The sequence below is a fragment of the Schistocerca cancellata genome, chromosome 9, assembly GCF_023864275.1.
Source record: "Schistocerca cancellata isolate TAMUIC-IGC-003103 chromosome 9, iqSchCanc2.1, whole genome shotgun sequence".
NCBI classification, from domain to species: Eukaryota; Metazoa; Arthropoda; class Insecta; order Orthoptera; family Acrididae; genus Schistocerca; species Schistocerca cancellata.
This window is the reverse complement of record NC_064634.1, coordinates 156,380,595-156,398,898: the sequence shown is the minus strand read 5'-3', so window position 1 is coordinate 156,398,898 and position 18,304 is coordinate 156,380,595. Positions and strand designations below refer to the sequence as shown.

The 18,304-nt window shown below is 45.2% G+C and overlaps 1 protein-coding gene across 1 annotated transcript in view; it reads left to right on the top strand.

The window, feature by feature from the left end:
- LOC126100936 (uncharacterized) overlaps window positions 1–18,304 on the top strand; it is a 59,068-nt gene that overhangs the window by 18,538 nt on the left and 22,226 nt on the right. Inside the window, exons 2-3 of the mRNA XM_049911600.1 lie at window positions 628–1,123; window positions 16,856–16,999. Of these exons, the coding sequence (XP_049767557.1) occupies window positions 628–1,123; window positions 16,856–16,999 (640 nt within the window). The remainder of the gene's footprint in view (window positions 1–627; window positions 1,124–16,855; window positions 17,000–18,304) is intronic.

The window sequence follows — 18,304 nt, the reverse complement described above, 5'->3', positions numbered from 1 at the left end:
TCGGGATACGATAAACCGCAATCGCGATAGGCTACAGTCCGACCTTTATCCAAGTCGGAAACGTGATGGTACGCATTTACACTCCTTACACGAGGCATCACAACAACGTTTCACCAGGCAATGCCGTTCAACTGCTGTCTGTGCATGAGAAATCGGTTGGGAAGTTTGCTCATGTCAGCACGTTGTCGGTGTCGCGACCGGCGCCAACCTTGTGTGAATGCTCTGAAAAACTAATCATTTGCATATCACAGCATCTTCTTCCTGTCGGTCATCTCCGTGGAGTAGCAATTGTAATGGCCAGTAGTGTAGCTACAGGAAGATGCCGAATGTTACGTTTGAAATGGCACGGCCGAGTTCTTTCCCCATCCTTCCCTAATCCGCTGTTTGGTCCCCTTCCTCCATATCAACCGACCAACGAACCAACCATCCTCACATTTGCATCATTTAACATAAAAGTGCGAATAAAGATACCCATATAAAGTAATTATACATTTTAAAAAATGTTCCTCAGTTCACCACAGATCGGTGTCCGTTGTGTTAAACGCCTTTAAAAATAAATGATTCAGTTTTAATCTGCCAGTACGTTTCGGGTGTCGCAGTGACGCAGCAGATGTGTGCTCGCAACAGGTACGAGTGCCGGTTCGAGGCGAGCGAGGCGCAGCGGGCGGAGCTGCGGCAGCGCGAGATGCTGCGCGTCGGCGTGGGCATCGTGATGATGAAGTACGAGGACGAGAAGTGGTTCTCGGGCGACCTGCCGCCGTTCGACTGCACTACGCGGCGCAGCGCGCTGCCGCGCTGGCTGTTCGACCTGGAGGTGCGCCGGCCGCCCGCCGCCGAGGCGGAGGCGGCGCTCTGCGCCTGGAAGCGCCACTACCCGCGCGGCTGGCGCGGCCTGGACGCGCTCGCGCCGCTCGCCGTCGACTTCCCGGACCTGCCGACCGTCGCCTGCGCCATGGCTCCGCCCGACGACTTCTCGGCCGGCACCGCCGCCTTTACTCTGCCCGGCCTCGCCGACCCCCCCTTCGTCTGCGTCTTCCGCACCTACCGGGACTTCCCCGGGCTCGTCGAGACGCAGCTGCAGCGACAGCTGGACGACCTGCAGCGGCGGCTGCGCGCCTCTCAGGTAGGATCTTCCAGTACCAGATTCTACACAATATTCGGCGCCTGTACCTATACCTAAGAATTTACCAACACATTCATAATATCGATACAAAAATATCGATACTGGGCGCATCGCAACGTTTCGATAGTATTTTTTATGTCAAAACTGAAGACTTGACACCTCTTTGCCAGTCCAGAATCTATGAATGTTCTTTTGGGGGTGTCCATTCCTATTCTTTGACATGCCATTCTCCGTCCAGCTTCAATGATTGTTCGTTTTATGACTGTCCGTTCCCGTCCAAGTGAACTGCCTTCTTTCGTATTCATTATCACATTACCGACAATGCGTCTTGTAATTCTTCAGTACTTCAACACCCCACTTTTTTCCACATTTTTTTGCCGGCCGGAGTGACCGAGCGGTTCTAGGAGCTACAGTCTGGAACCGCGAGACCGCTACGGTCGCAGTTCAAATCCTGCCTCTGGCATGGACGTGTGTGATGTCCTTAGGTTATTTAGGTTTAAGTAGTTCTAGGGGACTGATGACCTCAGAAGTCCCATCGTGCTCAGAGTCATCCACATTTTTTCTTCAGGACAATTCTCTTCATCTTGAGCCATTACTAAATTCTGATCCGAGAGTATGTGTGCTCCTGGGTACGTCTTACAATCTAGTACTTGATTTTGAAATCTCCATCTAAGCTGAAATCTTCGTGTGTTTCCTAGCATTTTCCTCCTATAATGATTTTTGAATGGAATATTCGCCATTTGGTCCCGTCGTCGAGAAGTAGCCACTTTGATTAGTAACCAAAATGTCATCATGTTTGAAAACCGCCACCGCTTAAATTTCGAAAAAAGTTATCAGCATTGGCGGCGGAAGACATCTGGCACAAGAAGTCGCATCATTCTGCCAACGGCCTGTTCAAAGAGGGCGGAGGAGCGGACATAGATTCAGGGCATTCTGTTGCCCTTGCGGTGGGAACCTGCCCATAAAGGCGAAAGAATCAGCAATGAGCAACGGTGTGAGGATGCAGAGGGCATTGGAAACCACTGCCATTAAAGGCACCAATATGTATCCACACACGTGGCCTGTAATTGAGAAAGTATCATGATGATCTCTCCAATGGCAAAAGATTCCGCAATAGTCAGGATCTCCGTCAGGGGATTCCCAAGGGGCAGGTGACCGTGAGAGAAAGACTGAATAAGCAACGAAAGGATAAAGTTCTACGAGTCGGAGCCTGGAAGGTCAGAAGTTTTAACGCGTTAGGGAAGATAGAAAATCTGAAAAGGGAATCTACATACAGTAGGGAGTCAGTGAAGTGAAATGGAAAGGAGACATGGATTTCTGGTCAGATGAATATCGAAAGTAGTAGAAACCGGTATAACGGCTGTAGAGTTAGTTATGAATAGGAAGGTATTGTAACAGGGTTGTTCTCATCAGAGTCGACAGCCAACCAACACCGACAACGGTAGGTCAGGTATACATGTCGACGTCGTAAACTGAACCTGAAGAGATGCAGAAAGTACATGAGGATACTAAGCAGGTAATTCAGTACGAAAAGGGAGATGAAAATCTGGTAGTCTTGGGCGACTGGAATGCGGTTGTAGGAGAAGGAGTCGAGGAGTCGAAGAAAAGCTTGCGGGAGAGTATGGGCTTTGTGCTATAAATGGGAGAGGAGAAAGACTAATTGAGTTTGTACTGTGGCGGTGCCGGCCGTAGGGGCCGAGCGGTTCTAGGCGCTACAGTCTGGAACCGCGCGACCGCTACGGTCGCAGGTTCGAATCCTGCCTCGGACATGGTTGTGTGTGATGTCCTTAGGTTACTTAGGTTTAAGTAGTTCTAAGTTCTAAGGGACTGATGACCTCAGCAGTTAAGTCCCATAGTGCTCAGAGCCATTTGAACCATTTTAACTGTGGCGGTCTGTAAAAAAGTGCTTTCTACTGCTAACGGAGTGCGCCACTGTACGAAACGTCACTCCATTCTTGTAAGGCCAACTGTTGCGCTGTTACTCCAGTACAGATGCCGCACAGCACATCGGAATTTGTACAGTACAGCGACTTCTAGTTACCTTTTCCTAGGACACAACATCTGACTTCACAAAACATTCTAGGGGTGGCAGGGAAAATCAAAAGTCATTGTGAAGGTAGAAGGATAAGTTGGACGGGAGGCGTCAATTAAATAGTTTGTGCATAATCATTTCAAACACAATGTTTGCACAAACAAGCAAAGCGGTTACGTATGGTGTGCGTAAGTATCTCAGTCAACGCAGCACAGGTATATGTAGGCTATCCTCACCTCATTCAACCTTTTATATTGGCCTGTATTGTAATCCCTTTAGCAAAAGGCAGAAGCGGGATCAGCGTTCAGGTTAGCGATAAAAAACCAACGTTAAACATCCAACTTGCAAAATAATTCCGTAAATGATACAGACAAGTCGTTCAACTGTTTAACTTCCTAAGCTTGTCGACTGTTAACGAATCTCTGTAGCTATATCACGGATCATAAGCCTATGCTGTTTTGAATGTATAATTACTTCTTTCCTATCGTTCTCTTAAGGCCAACATAATTCTCTACAAATATATATATATATATATATATATATATATATATATATATATATATATATCACAAATTCTCTTTTAAAGAGAAACACAGTAATATCGTTTAACCACATTGACTACCGTCAGTTAATCAAACGAAATCATCTTTGTCTTCCAAAGATAAACTCTCTCTTTAAATTTTCCTACTTATCCGCCAAAATAAACAATTCTATTATTTAATGCCAAACCGCATAACACGTATCACTATCACATAATACTGCAAGCTTATAAGGTAGATTTTATTATCTTTCGGCCAGCCTAGCAGCCCTTTTATTCTGTTAACTCAAACTACTACAGATTTTAAAGTGCAAGTGCTGTGATCGAAGCTAAACACCCGTTCCCACTACACAGTAAGAGCAGAACCACAAAAACAAAACAAAAATCCTGAATGTCACCACCGCTTTGGTCGATAACCTTTCAGTGACATTAATACAAAAATTACGAAGCTAAACCTCTTCAGGCGTCGGCGATACATGCCTTAGTCGAAACATTTGAACAGCGACTCGACTTGTATTAGCTTCCCAGATTCAGTATTGCTACGCGCTTTATGTTGATGACTGCTTGAGTTCTATCAACTTTCAAACAACCAAATCTGGCGATTTCAATTACACTCCTGGAAATTGAAATAAGAACACCGTGAATTACTTGTCCCAGGAAGGGGAAACTTTATTGACACATTCCTGGGGTCAGATACATCACATGATCACACTGACAGAACCACAGGCACATAGACACAGGCAACAGAGCATGCACGATGTCGGCACTAGTACAGTGTATATCCACCTTTGGCAGCAATGCAGGCTGCTATTCTCCCATGGAGACGATCGTAGAGATGCTGGGTGTAGTCCTGTGGAACGGCTTGCCATGCCATTTCCACCTGGCGCCTCAGTTGGACCAGCGTTCGTGCTGGACGTGCAGACCGCGTGAGACGACGCTTCATCCAGTCCCAAACATGCTCAATGGGGGACAGATTCGGAGATCTTGCTGGCCAGGGTAGTTGACTTACACCTTCTAGAGCACGTTGGGTGGCACGGGATACATGCGGACGTGCATTGTCCTGTTGGAACAGCAAGTTCCCTTGCCGGTCTAGGAATGGTAGAACGATGGGTTCGATGACGGTTTGGATGTACCGTGCACTATTCAGTGTCCCCTCGACGATCACCAGTGGTGTACGGCCAGGGTAGGAGATCGCTCCCCACACCATGATGCTGGGTGTTGGCCCTGTGTGCCTCGGTCGTATGCAGTCCTGATGGTGGCGCTCACCTGCACGGCGCCAAACACGCATACGACCATCATTGGCACCAAGGCAGAAGCGACTCTCATCGCTGAAGACGACACGTCTCCATTCGTCCCTCCATTCACGCCTGTCGCGACACCACTGGAGGCGGGCTGCACGATGTTGGGGCGTGAGCGGAAGACGGCCTAACGGTGTGCGGGACCGTAGCCCAGCTTCATGGAGACGGTTGCGAATGGTTCTCGCCGATACCCCAGGAGCAACAGTGTCCCTAATTTGCTGGGAAGTGGCGGTGCGGTCCCCTACGGCACTGCGTAGGATCCTACGGTCTCGGCGTGCATCCGTGCGTCGCTGCGGTCCGGTCCCAGGTCGACGGGCACGTGCACCTTCCGCCGACCACTGGCGACAACATCGATGTATTGTGGAGACCTCACGCCCCACGTGTTGAGCAATTCGGCGGTACGTCCACCCGGCCTCCCGCATGCCCACTATACGCCCTCGCTCAAAGTCCGTCAACTGCACACACGGTTCACGTCCACGCTGTCGCGGCATGCTACCAGTGTTAAAGACTGCGATGGAGCTCCGTATGCCACGGCAAACGGGCAGACACTGACGGCGGCGGTGCACAAATGCTGCGCAGCTAGCGCCATTCGACGGCCAACACCGCGGTTCCTGGTGTGTCCGCTGTGCCGTGCGTGTGATCATTGCTTGTACAGCCCTCTCGCAGTGTCCGGAGCAAGTATGGTGGGTCTGACACACCGGCGTCAATGTGTTCTTTTTTCCATTTCCAGGAGTGTATTTTGGGCAACAGTCTGAACGTAAGCCAAGCAAAATCTGTGAATGTTTCTGTTAGTGCCACGTCCATGCATCACTCTATCACACTATTCAATAACATCAACTTGCAACCATCCAATTACCTCTGGGAGTGCCTAACAGTGAACTAACAGTTCATCATAGAAAATCGGACGATTACGATACACTCCAACAGCAAACACTAACAATTTGACTTCTTATTCTATATACGTGACCCTTCGTCCCTATAAAAACTAATGTCCCCTCTTACCAACTCAAAATCTTACAAATCGCCCTTGTCACAACCATGATATTTCGTAGGAACGGAACTCTATTTTTCGAACCTAATGATACAGAAATTTATTGTAGGTCTTCACGGGATATCATTCGAAGTCAGTAAGATCTGTAGTAGCCATCTGCATCTCGACTGACCACACAGTAGATCTTCACTATAACTACTTGTCTGTCCCAACAGACGTCAACTCCAAATCTCTGCTGAACTCTCTCCTATGATCAGCGTACACGCAATTCTGCTACTAAATTACGCTAAGTACCTCTCTCGTGCAGCTCTAGCGAACAACTGCCTAGCTTCCATGCAAAATACAATAGGGAACTATCAAAAATACAAATGCGTAGCGCAACTTCGACTTCTGACAATACATTTAGACTCACGTACTGGTGATGTCATGGTAGTGGCCAGCTGCTACGCAGCGTCGTATCATCTCTGAGAGTCTGCGCTGTCCACTGCCTGATTTCTGCTATTTCCTGCTTTTCACAATGGACATGGAAGTGGAATGATCATATATGAAGTGGAATGATCATATAAAATTAACTGTTGGTAAGGCGGGTGCCAGATTGAGATTCATTGGGAGAGTCCTTAGAAAATGTAGTCCATCAACAAAGGAGGTGGCTTACAAAACACTCATTCGACCTATACTTGAGTATTGCTCATCAGTGTCGCATCCGTACCAGGTGAGGTTGACAGGGGAGATAGAGAAGATCCAAAGAAGAGCGGCGCGTTTCGTCACAGGGTTATTTGGTAAGCGTGATAGCGTTACGGAGATGTGTAGCAAACTCAAGTGGCAGACTCTGCAAGAGAGGCGCTCTGCATCGCGGTGTTGCTTACTGTCCCGGTTTCGAGAGGGTGCGTTTCTGGATGAGGTATCGAATATATTGCTTCCCCCTACTTATACCTCCCGAGGAGATCACGAATGTAAAATTAGATTCGAGCGCGCACGGAGGCTTTCCGGCAGTCTTTCTTCCCGCGAACCATACGCGAGTGGAACAGGAAAGGGAGGTAATGACAGTGGCACGTAGAGTGCCCTCCGCCACACACCGTTGTGTGGCTTGCGGAGTATAAATGTAGCTTTTAGATACCAGTATGGTGGATCTAGAACATGTTCACATAATATAATTAACAACTTACACACATGATTATACCGCAGCGACCTTTCGCACGCGAGTGACGGCGAGTGTCTCAAACGTGCTTGACATAGCACAGAGCCTTCTATTCACTGTAACTCATCGTCGAATAACCGCTGCCCTGTTAACTTTAGTTATTGTTACATTGCGATTCTTTCTGGTTCTGACACCATTCATTACTTGGACCTGAAAGCTTGTAAATGAGGTGAGAGAGAAAAATAGGTCTAATTTGCCTCATTATCATTATTAGGTTTAGCTAAATTGCTCGATAAAACCTTTTTTATATGTCATTATACAGAAAACTCTAACTTCATTATCATGGCTCAGCCCGACAACATGTATCTTCCATTTCAATCCCCGTGAGGCTAATTACATTTTTTTAAAGGTATCACTTAAAATGCCTTACCTACAACTCATGCTATTCCGCTATGAACGGCTTTATCCCAAAACCCACTACTCAAAAGTAACAGACACTCCAATAACGCGCGTAAGGTTCTCTCTCTACACAATGACATCAATAACCCTATCTAATAATATCTGTATATCAATCAAATTGTTGAAATACCAGAGATAAAAAGAAAAATTATGTTCTGGAACCACCTATCCCTGCTGCCTCATCCAGAGCCCAACCATCCTTTTATTAGCAAAGATACATGAATAACACATTAACCTACCTCAAACTAGAGCAGGACACTAACAAAAAGATATGGTCACTGCTCAACTACTCGCCAGCGTGGAATCATTAAATACGAAACATGTTTAACCACCCACTAAAAGTGTTTCCTTTCTGATAAGCTCGAGGCCTAACCTCTACTTCAAAATCATCAAACTTACGTTTCTTTGTCCTACACCCATAAACCTTTCACTGACACTTCTTTGTACAGTTGCCTCCTACCAACTTAAAGCTTCTTAAATTTATACGTCTTAAGCTTTGGCATGCCCATTCACTTTTCTTGCAAGTGCAGCAATACATCGCTGTTCTTATGCGCGTCGTGTTTGTTGCCTTTGTAAATATACCTGATAATCTGCTCCCGAAACTTTCTCATCTCTGTCAGCCACGCCTCCTAGCCAGAAGTCTTAAACATATCGCTAGTTCTCAGATCCTCTGTTTCCTTAATATAATCCCCACACCGAGCGAGGTGGCGCAGTGGTTAGCACACTGGACTCGCATTCGGGAGGACGACGGTTCAATCCCGTCTCCGGCCATCCTGATTTAGGTTTTCCGTGATTTCCCTAAATCGTTTCAGGCAAATGCCGGGATGGTTCCTTTGAAAGGGCACGGCCGATTTCCTTCCCCATCCTTCCCTCACCCGAGCTTGCGCTCCGTCTCTAATGACCTCGTTGTCGACGGGACGTTAAACACTAATATCCTCCTCCTCCTCCAATATAATCCCCACTTTTCACGTCATCTCTTAAACATGTTTGACCTAGTCCAAATTCTGCAATAAATTCCAGCTAGTAACAGCGAATACTCTGTTCAACAATCACAAGAGGAGAAGGTATACTTAGAAAAAGCCGGGGTGTACGGGAAGATATCAGTTAGGTTACATCATGATCAGGCAGAAATTCCGAAGTCAGGTACTGGATTGTAAGGCGCAGTCAAGAGCAGATATAGACATAGATCACTATGTAGTAGTGATGAAGAACCGGCTGAAGTTTAAGAGACTAGTCTGCAAGAATCAATACGCAGGTAATGAAGTTATCTAAGGCTATCAATATTGAGATAAGGAACAGTTGATTAGGAAGTTCACCTGGAGAGGAATGGACATCGCTAAAAAGGGCAGTCAACGATGTTAGAAAGAAAAAATAGATACAAAGAAGGTAACTGTGAAGAAATCGTGGGTAACAGAAGGCGTACTTTAGCTGATCGGTGAAAGAAGGAACAGAAATGTTCAAGGAAATTCAGGGATATAGAAATATAAGCAGCTTAAGAATGAAATAAATGGGAAGTGCAGAGAAGGTAAGGTGAAATGGCTGCACGAAAAATGTGAAGAAATCGAACAGGAACTGATTGTCCGAAGACTGACTCACAATGTAGAAAAGTGAAAACAGTCTTCCGCGAAATTAAATGCAGGGGTGGTAACACTCAGAGCGCAGTGGGAATTTCGGGTTAAATGCAGAGAGGACGGATAGGTAGAAAGAGTACACTGAAAGCCTCTATGAGGCGAAATACTTGTCTAATGTGATAGAGGAAGAAACAGGAGCCGACATAGAAGAGATAGGGGATCCTGTATTAGAAGCAGTATTTAAATGAGGTTTGGAAGACTTAAGGCCAAATATGGTAAAAGGTATAGATAATATTCCATCAGAATTTCTGAAATCTTTGTGGGAAGTGGCAACAAAAGGACTATTCACGTTGGTGTGTAGAATGTACGAGTCTGGCTATATACCATCTGACTCTGAAAAATATCACCTGGACAATTACGAACACTGCAGAGCTGACAAGTGCAAGAATTATCGCACAATCAGCTTAACAGCTAATGCATCCGAGTTCATGGAAAGAATAATATACAGAAGAACGGAAAAGAAAATTGAGATGTGTTAGATGACGACCAGTTTGGTTTTCGGATAGGTAAAGGCACCAGAGAAATAATTCTGAGGCTGTGGTTGATAATGGAAGCAAAACTAAAGAAAAACCAAGACATGTTCAAAAGATTTCTCGACCTGGAGAAAGCATTAAACAATGTCAGATGGTACAAGGCGTTCGAAATTCTGAAGGAAACAATCGTAAGCTGTAGGACGAGACGGGTAATATACAGCATGTAAAAGAGCCAAGAGGGAACAACATGAGTGGAAGACCAAGAACGAAGTGCTCCAATTAAAAAGGGTGCAAGAAGGGATATAGTCTTTTGCCCCTGCTGTTGTTTATACGTCGAAGAAGCAACGATAGAAATAAAAGAAATGTACAATGGGGGAATTAAAATTCAAGGCGAAAGAATATCTATGATAAGATTCGTTGATGACATTGCTATCCTCAGTGAAAGTGACAGGATCTGCTGACTAGAATCGTTTAATGTGTACAGAATATGGATTGGAAATTTGGAAATTTGTGGTAAGTTTCTATGGGACCAAACTGTTGAGGTGTCGGTGCTTAGGCTTACACACTACTTAATCTAACTTAAACTAACTTACGCTAAGGACAACACACACATACCCATGCCCGAGGGAGGACTCGGACCTACGACGGGGTTGGTTGGTTTTTGGGGAAGGAGACCAGACAGCGTGGTCATCGGTCTCATCAGATTAGGGAAGGATTGGGAAGGAAGTCGGCCGTGCCCTTTCAGAGGAACCATCCCGGCATTTGCCTGGAGTGATTTAGGGAAATCACGGAAAACCGAAATCAGGATGGCCGGACGCGGGATTGAACCGTCGTCCTCCCGAATGCGAGTCCAGTGTTACGACGGGGTAGCCGCGAGAACCGTGGCAAGGCGCCCAAGACCACGCGGCTACCCCGCGCGGCGATATGGACTGAGAGTAAATCGAAGAAAGACGAAAGTAATGAGAAGTATCAGAAATGATAACAGCGAGAAACTTAACGTCAGTATTGATAGTCACGAAGTAGGTTAAGTTACGGAATTCTGCTACGAGGTAGCAAAATAATCGATGATGGACGGAGCAAGGAGGACATCAAAAGCAGACTAGCACTGACAAAAAGGGCATTCCTGACCAAGAGAAGTCTACTAATATTAAACATAGACCTTATTTAGAGTAGAGTGTAGTTTGGAGCACAACGTTGTGTGGTAGTGAAATATGGACTGTGAGAAAACCAGAACAGCAGATGTGGTCCTTCGGACGAATGTTGATAATTAGGTGGACTGATAAGGCGAGGAATGAGGACGGTCTGTGCAGAATCAGAGAGGAAAGGAATATGTGGAAAACACTGACAAGACGAAAGGACAGGTTGATAGGAAAGCTGTGAAGACACCAGGGAATAACTTCCATGGTACTAGAGGGGGCCGTAGAGGGTAAAAACTGTAGGGAAAGACAGAGATTGGAATACATCCAGCAACTAACTGAAGATGTGGTTGCAAGTGCTATCTCTGAGATGAAGAAGTTGGCACAGGAGAGGAATTCGTGGCGGGCCGCATCAAACCAGTCAGAAGACTGGTGACACACACACAAAAAATAAACCCTCTCGTACTCCTAATATCAAACTCATATTTTCCTCTGCAACACTGTCTTCTATTCCTACCTCTACAACAGGTTATTAGTTTTCCGTCTCCCTTTACATACTGAATTACACGTTTAATGACTTCAAACAACTCTCTCACTCTCTCTCTCTCTCTCTTCATAGTTGTAAACCTGAGCTACCATTGTTGGCGTTGGTTTACTGTCGATTACGGTGAGAAAGATCCTGTCATTGAACTTTTCACGTAACTTACGATCGGTCCTACGTTCCTATTCAAAACGAATCCAACTCCCATTATACATAATTTTTTTCTGATGTTGAGATTACTATATATCCGTGTGATCAGAAATCCGTTTCAATTCAGTGTCTCCCCCCTCCCCGTTGTATCTAGATTGAGTCTTTGGATTCCCGTTTTCAGGCTTTTTCTTAGACACTTTCAAACCTCTGACGTTACACGCTCAGATTCACTTTTTTCTCGTTGTCACCTCGCCCTTGGCAGTCATCTCCTCGAGATCTGAATGAGGGTCTAATCCGGAATATTTCACGAACGGGAAGATTAACATGATAGTATTTGAACTGGTAGCTACATGTCATGTGGATACACATTATACGTCTCTAATCTAGTGGTTTCCATTGCCCTCTGCATCCTCACGACGCGGATCATTCCTGATTCTTCGGTCTTTTAGAGCCAGTTTTGCAACGCAAGGGCGAAAGGGTGCCCTGAACCTTTCTCAGCTCCTCCGCCCTCTTTGAGAAGGCTGTTGGCTGAACGAGGATGACTCTTCATGCCGGAATCTTCGGGCGCCATGCTGATGAACTTTAGTCAAAATTTAAGCAGGGGTTGCGAGATTTTGATTAGTACCCAAAGATAATACCCTGAGACCACGGATAAAGGCGTTAACATATGTTAAAACACAATCCTTTTGCTAATATTGGAAGCTCGTGTAATCCTTTTCCATTGTTAACTAACTAAATTTGATTTTTAAATCTCCATCGTTTGCAGCACGCTATTTTATCCATTTTTTTTTACTTCTTTAACCAAATGTGTTTTGACACATCAGTTATCCCTGTTTCACTTGTCTGAAATGGTACCCAAAATCAATAAATCGTTCAGGAAAGGAACATACCTTGCCGACTATTTTGCAACCGCAAAACGCATTAAAGCACTTGCAATTTCATCTTTGAGACCAGTGAAGTTTCGGTGAGCAAGCTCAACAAAAATAAAATGTACGTGTGTTAGACATCCATACACATTAGACACTGATGAATTAAAACATTATGACAACTGCCCACCGCGAGGCTGAATGCTTCCTTGTGGTGCTGAGAGCACGTGAGGCCGTGAGGAAAGAATGTAAGCGGAAGAGAGACGAATGGCAGTTATTATAGCGAAAATACGGACCGCAAATTCGGAAATCCACAGATGTAAACGGTTTTGTCAAAGGACACATTTTTGGTTCAAAATGGTTCAAATGGCTCTAAGCACTATGGGACTTAACATCTGAGGTCATCAGACTTCGAACTACTTAAACCTAACCAAACCAAGGACATCACACACAGCCATGCCCGAGGCAGGATTCGAACCTGCGACCGTAGCAGCAGCACGGTTCCGGACTGAAGCGCCTAGAACCGCTCGGCCACAGCGACCGGCTCACATTTTTGGGACGCTGCGGCTGGAAACGACAATCTCTGAAACGGCGAAGTTGGTAGCCTGTTGGCGTAACCTGTCGTGAGCCCTTGCGGAAAGTGGTTGAAGGATGGTGAAACAACGAGTAGGCCGTATGGTATTGGACGACCACGTCCCATCACAAAACTTAATCGACGGGTCTCCTATGCGATCTGAAGTAGATCTGATGACAGGGTACTATGCTGGTGCAGACACGTTTCGGAGCACAGCGTTCAATGGTCATTGTAGAGCATGGAACTCCACATCACACGACCCCTATGTGTTGCTGTGTTGATCCAAAGACATCGTCAGTGATGACAGTGGGCACAGCATCACTGAGTTTTCGCCGTGGATAGATGGAAACGTGCCGCCTGTCGAATGAATCGCCTTTCTTGTTACACCAGATCGATGGTTGGGTCCTTACACGCCGTCATCCAGACGAATCACTGCACGAAACATGAACCGCGCCACAAAATGATTCAAATGGCTCTGAGCACTATGGGACTTAACATCTGAGGTCATCAGTCCCCTAGACTTAGAACTTCTTAAACCTAACTAATCTAAGGAGATCGCACACATCCATGCCCGATGCAGGATTCGAGCCTGCGACCGTAGCAGTCGCGCGGTTCCGGACTGAAGCGTCTAGAACCGCTCGGTCGCCGCGGCCGGCAACCGTGCCACAGATGCAGGCTGGGGAGGTAAGGATTATGCTACGGAATTGGGCTTCCAAGGGATCTCTGGTGGTAATCCGTTAACATTACTGCGGATCACCTGCATCGTTTCATGTTTGAAGTCTCCCCCTAGGGCGATGACATCTTCCCAGCACGATAAGTGTCCGTTCTGCAAGGTCAGAATCGCGCTACGGTGGTTTGAAGGGCATTGCAGTGAACTCATATTGACATCTCGGACAAAAAATGTGCCTGATCTGTTTCCTCTGGAGCACGTGTCGGGTGCCAGCTGCGTGTCCATAAAACACCATCCTGTGATTTGCGGGAATTGCTTGACCTGTTCGCAGACGTCTATGCCACATACTTCTGGAATCTTGTCAAGGACTTGTAGAACCCATGCAGAGTAAAATCTTTGCTGAACTGTGTTTGAAAAGTGGAACAACATACTATTAAGCAGGTGGACATAATGTTTCGGCTCATACTTCTAAACCACTGGACCGTTTTCAACCAAACTTGGTACACATATCACTTATTGTCTGCAGAGAATCGCTGTGGCGGTAAGAACTACCTGCATATCAAAGAGACGGAGTCTGGGGATGAAAAAGGTAGTGTAACCCACGACGCGCAGTTTCCCAGACTTTATTCATACAGTATTTGAAAATGAGAGCACTTACTGACTAGGAACAAGCTTTACACGTAATCTCAATCCTTTTCAAGCTTTTTCTCGCTGACAGCCACAAAAAATGATGAAAGGAAAACAGTTTATCGTGTGCTACATTTGCGCTGTTCATGCAATAACATTGCCGCATCAGGCATGGCGTTTTAATTTATTACTTCTTTATTATTAACTGAATTCGTGACACATTTTTCAGACAGTATTCACATACAGCAGTGATTGTACCTGCAGAATTATATCATTATGCGACCCATAGTTCAGGAGATATGACGTCATAAACACTGAGATGCGTGAAAAATTGCCGCATCATGCGTTACGTTTAAATTTGTTACTTCTCTGCCACTAATCCTATTCACAACCAAATTCGAAGGTGGTACCCACATATGCCGCTGAATAATATACCTACAGAATTAAATCATTGTACAATTGCTTAAGACGGTATGACGTCATAAACACTTCTGAGTCAGACTGAAAGTTTTTGTAAAGGGATGCAACCGTTACGAATATAATTATTGGAAAGCGTCTAAAAAGGCTGTTTGATTGCTTAAAATAGTCGGTAGTTTTCTCTGAATTTGTTTGTTAACTGTTATCACGCGTTTCGGGTTTAAGCCACCATCTGATGACCTATTATAGATAGACAAAAGTAATAGATGCTATGTTATAAATTTTACCGAACCTTATTTCTAATAAAAGTCAGTTCTAAAACAATAATAGTCAAGGACAAAACAGAAATGCATATCATTTTAGATACAAATACATGAGACTTTGCGCAGACTTCAAATACTGTCATTTCAAATATGTAGAAGAACAGGTAGCACTATTAGTTGCGCAGTTCGACCCGAACTGTTGAACTACGTTGGTGCTGGTCTTTCTTGTATTGCACTTCAACAGTTATGGTCACACTGTGTAAAGAGAGGAATGTATGGCGAGCTGCTGCTAATCAACCTTATCGCTAAGAATCTAAGAAGAAGTTGGATGAAATTCTGATCAGCATCTCGTACAGGCATGAATATACTGAAGTCCCAATTTGGTGGTATGCGGCCAAGTTGTTGTTGGTGTAACACTTTTTCCGTCAGTGAAGTTAATATTGCAGGCACATGTTGCTGAAATCTGATATGTTTGTCGGCTGCTGCACATGTTACGCACATGGCATATAATTTTCACTACTGCACTTCTGTTTCCTGTTTGCTGCACAGATACTGCACAAAATTTAATTTTCATTAAACTAAGGTGGAAGACTATTTTCACAAGCACTATTTCATACTTTGGATACCAGTAGTGATATTTCTTAAAATACCATGAAATTACTGAATAGCCAGTTACACTGCTTGACAACAGATAAGGAACGGAGTCATTGTTGGACAAAACTAATCAAAGGCAATGATGGCAACATGAATCACAGTACACACATAATAGAGGTAGAGTGTTGTATTTGTAACGAAAAATAGTACAGATTTCACCACATAGGAAATCAGGATAATTGACATAAATAACGTTTATGTGTGACACAGTTCACACTCCCAATATTGCACTCTTAGTGAGGAATATGTCCTCCTCCGGCACTAATTCAAATTTTGCATCCGTAATTAATGCTGGCTACCGAACTGTTGATGAGTTCTTGGGTATTGTCCCTCACTTCTCTCAAGGCGGTTTTCAGTTCTTGCGCGGTTCGGGGAGAGGGTGTTAGTTGAGAAACACATCTGAAAGGAACATCCCAGGCATGCTGTATAGGGTTTAGATCCGGACAATAGGCAGGCAATTACTTACGTTCAATATCTTCACTTTCCTATGTGTTCTTCACTTTCCTAAGTGTCCGACACCACAGCAGACGGCCATTTTCGTCTATAAACAGAAAGTCGGGATCTACCGCTCCCACAAATAGATGGAGATGAGCCAGAATAATCTCCCAGCAATATCGCTTTGCTGTAACGGTACCTTGCACAAAGATATGCAGCGGTGTTCGGACATTGTGCGTAATATCTACCCAGACAATAACGCCTAGGCCATACCGATGAATATCGTGCACATTCTGTGGTGTACAGCGTGTTCCCCTCTCTCCACGATAACTGGTGGCCAGATGCATACTGAGCGTTCGTGCAGAGGCTGCGCTGCATTTAACACGTCCTTCCCCCTGTATTGTCTTCCGATGTCATCGGTCGGGTTTTCCATTGCAATTGTCCGTTGTTCCGTAGCAATTGGCAGTTGTTTCTTAGCAAATGTCAGTTACTCCATAGTCATTGTCAAGCAGAGTGGGTATCCGTACTGATACCGTAGGAGGTAAACAAAAGTGTAATTAATATGAGAACGGTCCGCCGCTCGTGGTCTCGCGGTAGCGTTCTCGCTTCCCGAGCACGGGGTCCCGGGTTCGATTCCCGGCGGGGTCAGGGATTTTCACCTGCCTCGAGATGACTGGGTGTTTGTGTTGTCCTCATCATTTCATCATCATCCAGGAAAGTGGCGCAATTGGACTGAGCAAAGATTGGGTAATTGTACGGGCGCTGATAACCACGCTGTTGAGCGCCCCACAAACCAAACATCATCATCATCATCAATATGAGAACGCCCATACTTACAGGAGCCTCAGGGAAACCACGCGGTGCGCTGCGAGCGGGCAGGCAATGGCGAGCCGTCCTCTCTCTCCAGCAAGGCCAAGAGGGTGACTTTCGTGGTACGGGCCGCCGGTGGCTACACCGCTCGGTGCAGGTTCCGGGTGTCAAAGGTGAGCTCTCGCATCTCCAGTACAGTTTGCTACAATGTGGTGGCCCATAGCCTTATGACTTACGATGGTAGTAATCGTTATTAAACTGAATGAATTAATTTTACATATAGAAATCTAGCTATTTAAATTTTAAAATTTTGTGTAGGGCCGTGTTTGAACACGACTAGAACTGTTGGGACAAAGAATCCAGTGAAATTTTTTTAAGTGCTTTATCTGAAAACTACCTTGAGCAGTTAAACAGAGAACCGACTCGTGGCGATAACATATTAGACCTTCTGGTGACAAACAGACCCGAACTATTTGAAAAAGTTAACGCAGAACAGGGAATCAGCGATCATAAAGCGGTTACGGCATCGATGATTTCAGCCGTAAATAGGAATATTAAAAAGGGTAGGAAGATTTTTCTGTTTAGAAAAAGTGACAAAAAGCAGATTTCGGAGTACCTGTTGGCTCAACACAAAAGTTTTGTCTCAAGTACAGATAGTGTTGAGGATCAGTGGACAAAGTTCAAAACCATCGTACAATATGCGTTAGATGAGTATGTGCCAAGCAAGATCGTAAGAGATGGAAAAGAGCCACCGTGGTACAACAACCGAGTTAGAAAACTGCTCCGGAAGCAAAGGGAACTTCACAGCAAACATAAACATAGCCAAAGCCTTGCAGACAAACAAAAATTACGCGAAGCGAAATGTAGTGTGAAGAGAGCTATGCGAGAGGCGTTCAATGAATTCGGAAGTAAAGTTCTATGTACTGACTTGGCAGAAAATCCTAAGAAATTTTGGTCTTATGTCAAAGCGGTAGGTGGATCAAAACAAAATGTCCAGACACTCTGTGACCAAAATGGTACTGAAACAGAGGATGACAGGCTAAAGGCCGAAATACTTAATGTCTTTTTCCAAAGTTGTTTCACAGAGGAAGATTGCACTGTAGTTCCTTCTCTAGATTGTCGCACAGATGACAAAATGGTAGATATCGAAATAGACGACAGAGGGATAGAGAAACAATTAAAATCGCTCAAAAGAGGAAAGGCCTCTGGACCTGATGGGATACCAGTTCAATTTTACACAGAGTACGCGAAGGAACTTGCCCCCCTTCTTGCAGCGGTGTACCGTAGGTCTCTAGAAGAGCGTAGCGTTCCAAAGGATTGGAAAAGGGCACAGGTCATCCCCGTTTTCAAGAAGGGACGTCGAACAGATGTGCGGAACTATAGACCTATATCTCTAACGTCGATCAGTTGTAGAATTTTGGAACACGTATTGTGTTCGAGTATAATGACTTTTTTGGAGACTAGAAATCTACTCTGTA